The 15,990-nt window shown below is 35.9% G+C and overlaps 1 protein-coding gene across 1 annotated transcript; it reads left to right on the top strand.

The window, feature by feature from the left end:
* Positions 1 to 722: 722 nt before the first annotated feature.
* LOC110802098 (probable DEAD-box ATP-dependent RNA helicase 48) lies at positions 723 to 9,622 on the top strand. Its single transcript, XM_022007523.2, has 10 exons — positions 723 to 1,864; positions 2,355 to 2,461; positions 2,797 to 2,852; positions 2,944 to 3,168; positions 3,329 to 3,535; positions 3,659 to 3,745; positions 6,718 to 6,813; positions 6,905 to 7,120; positions 7,362 to 7,544; positions 9,083 to 9,622. Exons 1-10 carry the CDS (start codon positions 870 to 872, stop codon positions 9,311 to 9,313), a joined length of 2,403 nt encoding a protein of 800 aa, XP_021863215.2. The 5' UTR covers positions 723 to 869; the 3' UTR covers positions 9,314 to 9,622.
* Positions 9,623 to 15,990: the final 6,368 nt, after the last annotated feature.

Here is a 15,990-nt window from a genome sequence, read left to right as displayed (position 1 = left end):
GCCGGTCCTGACATTTTGAGGGCCCTAGGCGAAATAAGGGATTTGGGCCTCTTCCAAAAATAATACGCCTTTAATTGAAATAATATTTTTTTTTAATATTTTATGAGATCCACTATATTGTTGAATTCAAATCAATAAAAACTTACTATATCCTAGAATTTCAAAATCCGGCTCTAGTTGATTTCTTGAAATATTTCAATAAAAAAAATACTCATTTAATTACAAGATAATTAATATGCGTAAAAAGATATTTTTTGAAAATAAAGGTTCATTTTAAGCATATAAAAATATCAGTTAATCTTATCTTCATTAAAATGCTTATCTATTTTAAAACTTATAAACCCATAGTCCATCAAATAAGCATTTAGATATCAAAACTTTAAAACCTACTTTATACCAATGAGCCAAGGAAATAACATGTATATTTAATGCGTTGTTTATTACTAGTACTAAATTACTGGATAGACAATTATTTGGGCCCCTTTCCGCCTTGGGCCCTAGGCGGTCGCACCCCTCGCCTACCCCCTAGGGCCGGCCCTGGACCTGACCTATTAATTTTCGAATTTGACACAACATTAGCAAAATAAACTTATTTCAACTTAAACCGGTAAACCCAACCTACACCCGATCCATTTAAGCCGAATTGGTACCCCTAACAGTTGTACGATGAGCATCCACTGAGACGATCAAGGTCCGCGATCCACGTCACCAAAATTCATTATCCAAAATATGTACCTTTGTTTTTTTTCTTGAAAAGTCAAACCCTCACTTCACAAGTCAACTTGTTCTCCCCAATTTGTCCCACGCTTAAACCCTAAACCCTCATTTCCAAGTTCCAACCCCAAAAAACTTCCACACACTGAACCACCATGATAACCACCGTAATCTTCCGAGAAACATCCAGAATTTATCGACGCCGGCCACCATTCGGTCTCCTATGGGTCCGGTCCATGGGAGGCGGGGCTCGAACTTTCCCAGGTGGTCTCAACAAGTGGCAGTGGAAGCGCCTCCACGAGAAGAAGGCCTGCGAGAAAGAGAAGCGCCTCATTGATCAGGAGAAGCAGCTTTACCAGGCTCGTCTCCGCTCCCAAATACGGGCCTCCGTTTCGGGCCTCCCGGAGAAGCCGGAGGGCCCGTCGCACTCCCCAATATCCCCGAAAGAGCATCTTAAGGCCCTCGCCGACCGGTTCGTGAAGCACGGCGCCGAGGATTTGTGGAACGACGATGATGGTCCGATACATTCGCCTCCCCATCCCGGATCGAATAAGCCAATTGATCCCAGGAACTTTATCAAGGATGGTAATTTGCAGCAGAAAAGGGGTTACTGTAGCCAGAGAAATGATGGTAGTTTTGATAGTTTGTTGAATTCTAGGGTTTTTTGGGGTGATTTACAGCAAATAAGGGGGTTTACTGAGGGAAATTTGATTACTTTTAGGGGTAATTTGGAGCAAAAGAGGGGTTATCCGGGTAATGTAAGAGGAAAAGTGAAGAAATTTTATAAACATATAAAAGGAAGTTCGTCGAGCGAGGATGATGAGGAAGATCATGGTACAGTGAGTAGCAATGCAAGGTGGCCGAAGTTTGTTTTGGAAGGGGATGCACCGGGGACCGAGGAGGAGAGGGAAAAGGGTGATGTGAAGAATGTGAAGAGGTTTATGGGAAATGCTACTTTAGGGAATTATGATGTGAAGGTAACAAGAAAACGGATTGTGCAGGAATTGGAGGACTATGCTGAGCAGGAAGATGAAGAGGGTGAGAAAGCTATGAAACTTTACGAGATTAAGCAGGAGATTATTGAGAGGAAGCGGGTGGAAGAAACACACGAAGTGATTGATCAGGATGAGTTTGTTGCCTCAGGAAAGAGGTGGGCTTGTTATTTTGTTGTTAATATTTGTCAATTGCTATTGCTATTGCTATTGCTATTGCTATTGCTATTGCTATTGTTTATAAGTTCAAGTTATTGCCAATTGGTTTGTTATTTTATGTTGACAAATGCAGTTAAATTAGTTGGAAATTGATGAATTACTACCATGTGGTTTTTTTAGCCTATATTGACCAATGTAGTCAAATTGGTAGGTGTCTATGGTGGTCAATTGGTCGTATAAAACTAGGGCTTTCGAGTGAGATAGCGCTATGGGATGTTCTCCACCCTCTAAGGGTAGCCGAGGGACAGGGGTGGCACGTTGGTCTTCATTTATGCAACTTGATCATTATTTCTTTAGCTGCCTTACATTGGTCAAATCGAAGTCTGTTATTTAGCTTGTGATATCTAAGTTCTGTAAGAACTTCAATTGGGTCTTGGATGCTTTCTTTTGGCTTTTAAGCCTAAGTTATTTTCTTAATTGGTGTTTCAGATTTGATGACTCGGGAATATCACCCCTGACGGTTAAGGCATTAACTGCCGCTGGCTATGCTGTGATGACTAGGGTACAAGAAGATACTCTGTCTGTCTTTCTCGAGGGTAAATTACTGTCATTCTTCTTGTTGTGTTCTTGTTTCTGCATTTATCAACAAGATGTATTTATACATGTTAACTGTAAGAAAGTTGAGGGATGCATGGAAGGATTGTCCATAGATGTGAATTATAAATGCTTGTTGTGCCTGAGGCCCTGAGCTCTGCTATCATCCAATCCTTTCTACCCTGGCCTAAGACAAGCCTGTTAGAGGCATTCGTTTGGATTATGGAATGAAGTCAAGGAGTGGTGTAGTAGATACTCTAGATATTCTATCACTATCTATCTTACTTCTATTAAGGTCTTACATTCCTTATTTTGACTTTCACATTTTCTCTTGTAGGTAAGGATGCGTTCATTAAATCTAGATCCGGGACAGGCAAAACCACTGCTTTTCTGGTAAATATTGTTAGTTTTCTCTTTTGGGTTAAGTTATTCCTTTATTGTACGATGTTTTACCTACAATGTCCTTGTTAAATAATAAAAACAGCTTCCTGCAATTGAAACAGTTTTGAAAGCCATGAACAGTGACAAAGCTAAGCGTGTGCCTCCTATATATGTGCTTATTATATGCCCCACAAGAGAACTCGCCAGTCAAATTGCTGCAGAAGCAAGGGTTTTGTTGAAGTATCATGACGGCTTAGGTGTCCAAATGCTAGTGGGTGGTACGCGTTTCAAAGATGACCAGAAACGCCTTGAATTGGATCCTTGCCAGGTGCATCATTTGTCTAATGTGTTTCTTAGTAGATTAAAAACAGACTGAACAGACATCTAGAAAACTTTCAAACCATTGTTCTGTAGTGTGTCAAGCAAGCTATTTTTTGTATTTTCTCTGGTTAATTGTTTTTCTGACTTTCCAAATTTAAACCTTGCAGATTCTGGTTGCTACTCCCGGTAGATTACTGGATCACATTGAGACCAAATCGGGCTTGTCTACGAGATTGATGGGGCTTAAAATGCTTGTACTTGACGAAGCTGATCATCTGCTAAGTCTTGGGTACCGCAAGGACATGGAAAAAATTGTTGATTGTTTACCTCGTCGACGACAGTCTCTGCTGTTTTCTGCGACAGTCCCGAAAGAGGTTGTTTTGTACTCCTGCTTACCACAATATAGTAGTCTGATATATATGTATAGTATTATGGTATGCAAGGCTTTAATAATTTGATTGGTAACTTGTTGGTCATGGAATTCATTTTATTTTCAGGTTCGTCGAATTTCTCAGCTTGTTCTTAAAAGAGAGCATTCTTTTATCAACACTGTGGATGCTGGTAGTCCAGATTCCAATTCTAAGGTACAGTGGTGACATATTGATAATTTCATATTACAGAACTGTTTGTCTTATGATAGCAGCTATATATATGAAGTCACTGTTTCAACCAATAAGGTGTGCTTGTTAATCATTTTGAAGTACTTTAAAGTGCATGCAAACTTTTGTTGGAGGATATGTGTTTTTGTAATGAGTTTTTTTGCTAAAGATTACTTCAACGCTATTGTTCTGTACCCCAATTGCATCAAGTTTTGATCAAAATCGTGTCAGTCTGTCAGAATAAAGCTTTGCATGTTTAGACATTTTTACCAGGAGAAAGGGAAATGAAATCCCCTGACGGACTGTTTGGTAGCCGGTAATAAATGGTTGGAATAGGAATGAATCTAAATGTGATTTTGCAAGGAAATGTTTTCGTAATGTCCATGGTAGTGAAATCTTATCCCAATTTTGTGTTTTTCTTCATAAACTTTTATTCCCACCAAATACCACCCACCCAAATGGTAATGGATGTTAATACAAATTTATGAAGAAAGTGATATGATTTGGGGTAAGTACCGTAAGTTAGGATTACGATGGGAATGAAATGGATTTTCCTTAAAAATTTAAATTCAAATTCACTGCCATTTACACCATTTATGACTGGCTAGCAAAAGGGCCTTGAATTCCACCATTTGTTTGGCCGAAAAGGTTTTCTTTCGCTAATGTTAGGTTGGCCTATGTAACTAGAACTTCCACGTTCACCCACCCACCCACCTCACTCTCTCACTCTGCTGTTTTCCCTCCTACACCCACGACTACTATTCTCGTTATCTCCACCATGGGTGCCACAGCATGTCCTTGATCTTCCTAAAGCTCTTCATGGATGCATGATGCATCCACATGTTAATGGCTAGATCCAACATAGTGGAGGAAAATTTTGAGAACCGTGTTTTAGGTTTCAGAATCTTGGCAGTCAAGTTCGATCATGGCAGGTGGCATCTGGATTCTTATTGTTGGTCAAAGGAGCCTTTAGGTCGGAGCTTGCATGGTTGCTTCTCTTTGTCTATCTCTAATATTTGGTGTGGGTGCTGGGTTTGATTGGGGGTGCTCTTTTTTTTTTTTTGTATTTTGAAGTTTAGCTCTATTATGTAAAAATGATTATTAATGATGCCCAAGGTGGTGGAGATCTTTTAATGGTTGTGGCCTTGCGGGGTATACTGGTGCTTGTTTGCTGGGTGTAATGAGGGGTCAAGGTTGTAAAGTTAGATGAGGAAATGGAAGGGTGGTGATTGTGGGTTGAGGTGATGCTTTTCTGGGGGATGTGACATTGTGACTTCAGTCGTGCCTTTAACTATGAAGAATCTGTTAGCGATTGTAAGTTTTCTTGACTCAGCCATGGAATCTGTCAAGACTATTCTGCTATACAGATTACAGAGGCTGTTTTGTAGAGGTTTTTCCATTTTTCCATATTTCGGTAGAGTGAGTATGTTGGGAAAGACAGTCGGGACAGCAGTTTAGCAAGAATGCTTCTTAAGCTTGTTTTTGGAGTCCATTTTTAGAAGGAATACCGATGGTTCTTTTATTTCATGCAGACAATAAAAACATGCTTTATTTAACTTTTGTGTGTTTGTTATTGAAATTGATACGGAGTAGTAAAGAGGTTCAAGGATCAGCATCTACAATTACCACTCTATTATTTTTTCATCTTTAGTTGACTTAATTTTAATGAGATTGATTGTTTAACATTTTTAGTTCATTATGTTCTAGTGGGTTAGCGCGCCTTCTATCCCGTTACATTATTAGGTCTAGTGGGTTCCCCATTGTTTGGGTATTGTTGTTTGAGAGGACGATTGATTTTCTTTTTGGGGATAAAACTACTAGCCATGAGGCCCAGGCTTTGTGGAGTGGAGCAATCAATCTTGCTTCACTTTTCATTGTGTTACACTATGGTGGGTTGTCCTCGATATTCTCTCAATGATGTGGAGCATGATTGGTACACAATATTTTCTTTTGAAGCTTAATGAACTGAGTGAACTAGTTAATTGCCATCTTTTGAAAATTTGAAATATTAATGCCCAATTAATTTGATGGATTAAGGAAAGTGATGCTTTGCCATAATTTCCTTAGTTTAAAGAAGGAATGAACTTGCGTGATGGCGTGATGGAGAGTTATTCTATAAAGCAGGACGGGAAATCCCGATGAGGAAGAATATTTTCTTTTTTAGTTTTCACTAAAGCATCTCTTAGTCCTCTGCTGATTATCCTCCTTTAATCCTTTATCCCCTTTTATGCTCTTTCTTAAGGTTAAACTTAGCAGAGTAGTCAAAGTCTTATTAGTCTGCTTCCCTCTTCTTAATGTCTTTTCCAAAAGAGTAAAAAGAAGCTTTTAAAGTCACTCTTAAAGAACAAAAAGAACTCTGGCTTTGGCTTCGCATTTTTATAGTGTTAAATTCTGTGTGTTCTAAGAGGAAAATTTTGTTCATTTGAGTTGGTGATAAAGGTAGATTGAGCATCAGTAGGATGTAAGATCCTTTATGTTGGCATGAAGTTGAGCTGGTCTTCATGATGTCAGTGGCTGAAATGGAACGTTTGCTTTTATGGACTCCTGCCTTTTTCGGAAACCCATTAGAGATGCTAGATAGCACAATAACATATCCACTTCCAGTGTAGTTACTGTCACATTTAAGTTGTCACGTTGACATTCTTTATCTTGGCATTGAGAAATGACAAAGGCGGTTGTTAGACAGAGTAAGCAGGTCTTTCATTATATGCCCAACACGGTTTTTTCCCCTCCTTCTGCATAATTGGAAGGTTTTTTACAGTTGCTAGCTGTCATGTACTCACATTAACATTATCTCTTTTAGTATCAACTTATTTCTTTTCGACTCCTGTCTCTTTTTTGTTAGCGATCTTAAATTTATTTGGACTTGAATATGGTAAGCATCATTGTGCAATATTTGACTTTTAGCTCTGCTGAAAGTGCATGATCTGTTTTTAATATGTGGGAGCTTTATGTAGGTGAAGCAGTCTTATATTATCGCTCCCCATGATGTGCATTTTCAAGTTGTATACCAACTTTTGAAGGACCATATTACAGGAGTGCCAGATTACAAGGTGAAGTGGTATTCAGATGTTTCCTGAAATTTGATCTGTACATGTGCCACCTATTTCTGATGTGTGATGGGGTGCTTGTACTTACTTTCAGGTTATTGTTTTCTGTGCGACTGGAATGGTGACTTCACTAATGTACCTTTTCTTCCGCGAAATGCAATTAAATGTCAGGGAGATACACTCAAGAAAGGCGCAACTTTACCGAACTCGTATAGTTGATGAGTTTAAGCAATCAAAACGTCTGATTTTAATTTCGTCTGATGTATCTTCAAGAGGAATAAACTATCCTGATGTTACTTTGGTTATTCAGGTATGTTTTAATTAACTAATGAGGTATATTGTATACACCTGCTACTTGTTTACAAGTGTCATTTTAGCTTTGTTCTAAAGAAGTGTTTTAGTCATTTGGTTAGAGTACCATCAAATAATAAACAGCATGAAAATAGCATGTAATATATATTTGGGGGGTAGTCCATGGGATCAAATCATTAGTACTTTGTGTCTATTGCAAATTTGCTACTATTTATCTTTTAAGATGTGGGTATTTCCAGGTTGGAATTCCCTCTGATAGGGAGCAATATGTGCATCGCCTTGGGAGGACCGGTCGTGAAGGAAAAGATGGTGAAGGCATTTTGCTGCTTGCGCCGTGGGAAGAGCATTTTCTGGAGTACATAAGGGACATGCCTATTGAAAGGTCTTCTGCACCACATGTTGACCAACATGCAAAATCAAAGGTTTTATTTCTTCCTTATAGGAGTGATTGTTTCTCTAGTCCATGAACTCTGGATATCTCTTATTCCGCATATTATGATATTCTTGATTTGGATCCAGATAAAAAAAAAACTATCAAACCCCCACTCCTGTGGTTTATAGTCCAAATATTGTTCCAAAAGCAATCCTGTAGGAAACCATCTGTAGAGAACATGATTGTTTGAGTGCTGTAAAATAGTTATAAACAAGGCGGGTGAAAACAGAAATCACCCCATGGAAAATTGAGAGGTCTTTACATTTGCCCCTTTTTACTGTTGTGAGTAAAAAGAAAGAAAATCAAATTTTGCATAAGCATTATTTCCTGGTAGATCAAGGTATACCTTTATTCGCTATCATTTCTTGGTGAGGTCTGTCTGTTTAAAGTTAAAAATAAGCTTGAAGTGTTGATCCGTGAAAATTACAGAATAAATCTCCAATTTGTTATTGTGCTGCTCTGATTTGTTCTGCCGCTGCTGTGATAAAAATCCTTCCATGGCTTGCCTCTGCCTAACTTATATAGTTCTTTGGAAGGGAATGTTAATTAACTATGTCCTCTTCAGTTTCAAGTACTTCTATTCAAGAGAATATCGACATCTCGCAAAAAGAAAGAAGGGAAAAAAGATATTTCTTGCTTCGCTTGTGATTTAGCCAATTCCCAAACTTTTCATATTTCCGAACCAAATCATTTATGAATTTTGATCTTTTTTTAAATTTTAAAAAAACATATGGAAAAGCAGGAGTATCTTTTAATACCAATGGGAAAAAATCGCCTATAAGAGCCAGCTATATTATAGGATAAATAGACTGTATATCTATCCAGTTTGAGCAGATCATCAAACCATTGAAGCAAATGAGCAAGCTTTTGGATCTCAACAATCTCCCCTGATAGCTGTATCTCATTTTTTTCCACCCTTCTCCTTGCAACATCTTAACCAGTTTGTCAATATTGGTATTGACAGTGCAGAAAAGGTTTGACAATATGTTCCACCCCCATTCCAAACATAGACCTGATCAAAATGCGGGCGGGGCCATTCCTTAAAGTTATATCCATTAGGTCGTGTCGGCCGGGCCACGCCAAAGTTTGGGCCGGATTTCCTGCCCAAAACCCACAATTTCAGGCCAAAATGGCGAGCTAAAATTTCAATTTCGAGTTGTCCGAACCCACCCAAAAAAATATTCGGCCTGGCCGCCCAAAATGGGCCTGAAAATTCTGCCCAAAGCCGCTACTTTCCGGGTCGGGTTGGGCCAGCAGGTCGGGCTGATAATGATAAGGTCTACCCAAACATTAAGGAGATGTACCCAAGCTATTCTTGCATCATTCAGTTTCACCTTCCAGGATTCATCAATTTGCAAAATAATACTTGTAAATTGTAATCCTTATCCAACATTTGCAATGAATAATTAATAAGAACACGACTACAATCTTGTAAACAGATTGATGGCCGTAAGTTCTTCATCCTTAGCATCCCCTGGAAGTGAATTATTAGTAAAATTTCTCACTTGGTTTTATTCCGCCTTGCAGATGGAGGATTCAATGGCAAAGATTGATACTAGTGTGAAAGAATCTGCGTACCATGCTTGGCTCGGTTATTATAATTCTCTGAGGGAAATAGGCAGGGATAAAACCTCACTTGTTCATTGGGCGAACCAATTTTGTGAGTCAATCGGGTTGGAGAAACCTCCTGCACTCTTCAGAAAAACTGTTGTGAAAATGGGTTTGAAAGATATTCCTGGCATTCGAGTAAGGAAATAGCACAGTATAAAACTGTTGAAGATTTTCAATGTAACTAGGGAACTGGAGAAGCAGAATTCCTCAAACCAGCAATTGATATGCTGCAAGAGAAGAAAGAAGACAGTGTCGGTTTCGATTTTATGCAACTCTGTGGCAGCCAAATGAAATGAAACATTCTGCTTTTGCCAATTTAGGAGCTGTATTGTGGGAGATTTAACATACTTAGCTAGGCAAAGTTTTGTATATTCTTCAGCTGATTTTCTGGTCAGAACAGCATATTTATTTGATTCCTTGCTTCAGTTTCATTGTATCTATGTCTACTTTCTTGCTCCTGCCTTTTACTGGCGTTTCTCTAAGTTTTCAATATCAATTTATCAGACTTAATTTCAAAAAGAAAAAAATCCGATGTTACAATATTACACTTTTTACCTCAAATTTGTCGGAAATTCCAAAAAAATAGGGGTGTCATAATACTTCATTGTTACGTATTGCTCCAGCTCCATAATATTTTATTCAATAGTTGGATCTAAGTATTTTATTTTGTTTTGGGGTGAGAATGAGCTACAATGAACAATATAAATACAAAATCTTGTATTATTATTGTACTAAACTGGAGGATGGTTAATGAATTAGTCCAAAAAATTTGGTATCTCTATTGTCTTACTATTTCCTTCCCTTAAAGATTATCCCATTCAACTTTTTACGATCTCAAATGCATGATTAACAATAATACTTTGCTCAACAATGATCACAAAATCGCAATTGAGAAATCTTTAAGATACACATAGAGTAGCAGTTGAATGCGATCCAATGTTGATGACATTGAAAAGTGAGGATTGATTATGCACATAGTTTTATGCTTCTTTTTTTTGGTGAAAGAGGGGGCAGATCCAAAACAACAAGAAAGCTAGTAAACTAAAGAAAAAAGAAAACAACACGAAAAGAAAACTACTGAAACTAACACAACCAGCCTAGCAATTCACGACGCAGCTCAGTTTCTTCTACGAACTGTGTCCACCGCATCTTCAGGAACCATCCGGGGCCAATGAACTCCACTCTGGTCCTCCAATAAAACGGTATGAAGATCCCTTGGGACCGCTGAGAAAATGACTAACTTTTGCTCCGAACGAACCCCAAAGTTAGCCAACCAATCGGCAGCACGATTTGCCTCCCTGTAGCAGTGACGAACAGTGATTTCCCACCCATCACGAGCCAGCAGAGCCTTGCATTTTCTAATTATATGAATATAAGGGAGGTAGCAGGACAAACTTCCGTCAGCAATCGAACCACTACCTCCGAATCAACCATCACCTGCACTCTTCTATGTCCACTATTCCAAGCCAAAGACATCCCCCTCTGTACCGCCAAAAGTTCAGCCTTCGTGCAGGTGCACACTCCACAATTCATTGCGAACATTTCGAACAGCTCCCCGTGGTGCCCCCTAATCAGACCCCCTGCACCCGCAGCCCCAGGGTTTCCTTTAGCGGCCCCATCTGTATTCAGCATAACCCATCCCTCACTTGGACTCATCCAACGAACAAAAACCTTCTTCCTGCATTAATTCTTTTTTTTGTGTGTGTGCGCGAATGAACCACAAAGGCAATATAAATTATAAATGGGGACGGTGGATTCGAGCCCAAGACTTATCATACACAGACCCTCAATCTTATCCATTAGGCCAAGACATCGTCGATTATGTTGATTAATTAATTATTTGATTAATTAATTGATGATCTAATCTTGACAATTCTAAACATAATCATTAATTGTCAAGTTGTACAAGAAATAAGTGTGGTACAAAAAAAAAACAAATCAGGTTCATATTAGTAGTAGATTTAAACAAGTTAAGAGATTCTTCAACATTCAAAAGTTAGACTAACATAATTAAACATGACTAAGGTAGTTTAATATTTCCTTTATTCATTTGGCCTCATTCATAAATTCGTATTGCTAAAACTTGCAAGACTTGGACTCTTATGATTTGTCATTCATATCATCATATCTGATACGGAAGGAATTATCATAATTACCTATTCATTCCCGATTTTTGTGGACTTTTCATTTGTGACGCCAAATTAATGCTATTGAAACATCGAATCTACATACGTAGCTTATGTTTTAAGATATGATGTCCTAAATTTGAATTTGAAACTTATCTTTTATTTTTACTAGGTTAAAGCCCGTGAAATACACAAATGTTACTAAATTTGTTTACGGAATATTATTAATTACTCATAATCAATAATTTATAATTAAGAAACATTTTTATTGAAATAAAATTATTTGTATATGTTACGTGTGCTTGAAACTCATATGGGATACAAATAAAAGCAACAATATATTAAAAATTTGTGTAAAATATAATTAGTTTAAATTGACAATATTAATTAAAAATGGTGCATGTTATATTATGTACATAAAAACACATGTAGACCTTGTTATTTTCAATTTTTTCGGGAAAAGATTGTAAAAAATTATGTTTAAGGAACATAAGAGCTACAATTTTTTTTAAAAAAACTTTGATTAATTTGTCTAAGACAAACTTTATGAGAGTACACCTCCCCGTCATATTTAATAACTTTGCCTGCCACCCTTTTATTCTATCTAAAGTTTTATCTAGTAGCCCAAAGTAATTACTTATTTTTAACTTATTGGGTCTAATATCCACCCCTAGATATTTCCCAAAATAGGTAGTGATGCGGAAGCCATGGGCTGCAGCTAGCATATTTCGAACAGTGTGACCCATTTTATTTAGGAAAACAATACAATATTTCTTCATATTCACCTTTAACCCCGACAAAGTACTAAATCGGAAAATGGTATTCATAATGTTGTCTTTATTAGTAGAAGTGGCATTCCCAAAAAGGAACACGTCGTCCGCATAAAAAACGTGAGATAAAGAAACATTGTTAGAGACCTTTAACGGTTTCCAATTGCCTTTTGCGACTTCATCCACAATTAACATTGATAGTCTATCCAAACACAAAACAAAAATATACGAAGACAACGGATTCCCTTGACGTATTCCCCTACTCGGTGCAAACTCCTGGGTTATCTCTCCATTCCAAAGCACCGAGATTCTTGGAGAACTAATGCAACCCATAATTAAGTCAATTATTTTGTTTGGAAAATTGTAACTGATTAATGTGTCTTTAATAAAAGCTCATTCTAGGCTATCATAAGCTTTCGTTAAATCCAATTTTAAGGACATTATGTTCCTCCCTTTCCTAGCTTTATGGAAATATGGGCCACCTCTTTTACGACTATCACATTATCCTCTATTCCTCGGTTTTTAATAAAGCTTGATTGGAAAGGACTAACAAGGTTACTAATAATGGGCCTTACCCTATGGGTTATAATTTTTGTTACTAATTTATAAATTGTGTTGCAAAGTCCTATTGGTCTGAAATCTGACATTGATTCGGAATGATCTATTTTAGGTATCAAAGTAATAAAAGAGTTATTTATTTTCTAAGGGATATTAGCAAACTCAAAACAATCCACACAAAGCTTAACAACACTAGATTTAATATATTACTCCAATATCTCTGATAAAAAAAAAAGGTTGAATACCATCCTCAGTAACAGCCTACACAAACAAATGACCTTTTCATCTAAAATAGTTCTTGGGCTTTGTAAACTGGACACTCTAAAACTTTGAACAACTTTTATTATCACAATTTCAACTACAGCTTTTGTTGCAAAATTGAAAACAATACGAAAATTTAGCAAAATTGAAAATCCTTGAAAATATTCAAAACAAGGCAACGCCGTCGCTTACTTCTGATCAACCATATAGTTTAGGTTTCTCATAAACCAGAAGAGCAGCCCTGGTAGAGTGGCTACATTGACAATTTTTTTCCAGAAATATACACGGCGATAATTTTGATGAAAACCGCAATCCATTCAAATAAACAGACCACCCTGTCATCAAAGTACCATAGAAAAAATTTCCGAACATTCCCAGCGACAACGGCTTCTTCTGCGGCTGCGGCGGTGGCGGAGGAAAAGATTTATCGGGCGGAATTTGACAAGCGGGCTTCACATTGCGTTACAAATTTGAATTTGAAACTTATCTTTTATATTTACTATGTTAAAAAACCCGTGAAACACACAAATGTTACTAAATTTGTTTACGGAATATTATTAATTACTCGTAAACAATAATTTATAATTAAAAAATATTTTTATTGAAATAAAATTATTTGTATTTGTTATGTGTGCTTGAAACTCATATGAGATTTACAAATAAAAGCAACAATATATTAAAAATTTGTGTAAAACATAATTAGTTTAAATTGGTCAATATTAATTAAAAATTGTGTATGTTATATTATGTACATAAAAACACATGTAGACCTTGTTATTTTCAATTTTTTCGGGGAAAAATTATAAAAAAAATTATGTTTAAGAAACATAAGAGCTACAATTTTTTTTTTAAAAAAAACTTTGATTCATTTTTCTAAGACAAACTTTGAGCCCGAATTAGATATGTAGTTGATGTGATGTAGCTTTAGAACCTATATAAATATTGTATTAAATTATAATTTGAGGCTAGGTTAAGATTCGCATTATAAATTAAAATCTCTATAGTTTCTTAATTGTTATATTTAGAATATATTTTTAAGTTTAGATTAGACTCATATGAAATATGTGTGGTAGATTATATGATCTAAATTACCACAAGTTTATGGAATTTTTACATATTTTTTTGTTATAAATCTCGTGTGTCATTCCTAATTATTACTCATCCGTTCCATAATAATTTACAATTTAGAACTTTGACACTATTTGAACAAAGAGAATCTTATACTATTTGAACAAAGAGTAAAAAATTCCAATATATAAGAAATAAATTATTTCCGATACATAAGAAAAAGCATGTTTATATGTAGTCTTATTTGATTCGTTTTGATGAGTACTTTAAAATATCAAAATTTTATATTTCCTCCGTTTTTTAAATATTTGCACCATGGTTGATTTTTACTCTTCCGATACATTATTTTGACTCTTAATACCTCAAATTATGTATAAATGAAAATTATAAAAAATTGATACTTAGAAAGTATGTATTGATATGAGTCTAACATGATACCACATGACTACAATTTTTCTTATGTATGAATCACAAAAAATGGTCAAAGTCGTAGTGTGAATAGTGTAAATATCATAATGGTGCGATATTTAAGGAACGGATGAAGTATTTTTTTTTTTTGTTAATGTATAATTGGAGATTTAAATGATACAAAATGTGCATTAGAAAAGTAAAAATCAAAAATTTAGAACATTATTATGGAACGAATGAAGTATATTATTATTTTATTAAAAAATTTCAATACATTTTTGAATTTAGGGAATGACTCTTGCTATAAATTTTTGATTGCGAGTTATGACCCATATAAGTTCTTGAGTATGTTCTAGAAAATATTGGTCAAAATTACCACAAATGATGATGAGTTATGTTTTTGGTATAAATTTATTTGTCTCTATTTATTATTATTACTTTATATGGAGTAAAATATATTGTTACTTTGGCCTAAAGTCTGTCAATAGAACATTAAATCTATGTTAGACTCATATTTTAAGTTAAAAATTGTACTACTTATATTGTTTAGTTTAATATATTTGGTGTAAAGATTTTTTGCAATATTTGGTGTAAAGATTGTTTAAGTTTTTTCATGAAATACCCCTGAGGTTTCACGAAACGCACCAAATACACCCGCGCGTTTCAAAATACATAATATATCCCTATTTAAACTTATTTGCACCAAATGCCCCTAGACTTAACGGAAGTCTAACTCCGTTAACATTAACTCTTAATTAATCTAACTAATCCTACTTTAACCCTAATTAACTACTGATTAGCCTAATTAATCCTAATTAACACCTAATGAACCCTAATGAACTCTAAATCTCCTCTCTCCTCTCACTCTCCTCTCTCCTCTCAATCTCACATCTGCTTTTTTCAGGGCATCAAAGTGAACCCATCGACATTTTTCCTTCTTCAAACTATCTTCATCACACATCAATTGCTAACTCAAACCCCCAAATATTCGGACCCAGATTTTCAAGTGAATTGAAATCGTGAAAAATCTGAAAATGAAGAACAAAATGAACCTGAAAATGAAGAACAAAATAAACCAGGAAAATTGGAAAAGATAATCTGAAATTTGAGAGTTTAATTTGATTCCTAAATTTTCAACTACAAATTCGATTCAATCTCCCTCTACTCTAATACCAATCGCTGCTATTCTACTCATCTATTTGCTCCTACTGCTGCTATCTCTTCCCGCAGAAGAACTCATCCCCAAGAACAAAAATAAGAAAACAAAATCGGAAATTAAAATATGAAAACGAAATTCATTGTAATCTACAAATTGTTTCTGATTATCTAATCTAATTCTAACTACCTTGCGCTATTTTCTATCCTAATCGCAACTGCTGCTATTCTACCTCGCCCAATTCAAATCAAAACGTCGTTCTCGAATCGTTCTTCAGCAGATCTGTTCTTATTTTTGGTTTGAGGGAGCAACTGCAATTAGAGGAGAAAGAGAATAGCCTTTTATGTTTTTCAGATTTTGATTTTTGTTGTTTTCCTATTTTAGATTTTGGAGTTGAGTTCGTGAGCATAGAATAGCAACAGCAGCAGCCACAACCACGAAAAACAACAGAATATAGGTAGATTAGAGAGAGATTAG

This window comes from Spinacia oleracea, chromosome 6, assembly GCF_020520425.1.
Source record: "Spinacia oleracea cultivar Varoflay chromosome 6, BTI_SOV_V1, whole genome shotgun sequence".
NCBI classification, from domain to species: Eukaryota; Viridiplantae; Streptophyta; class Magnoliopsida; order Caryophyllales; family Amaranthaceae; genus Spinacia; species Spinacia oleracea.
The sequence above is the reverse complement of the archived record's forward strand: the minus strand, read 5'-3'. Positions and strand labels throughout refer to the sequence as shown.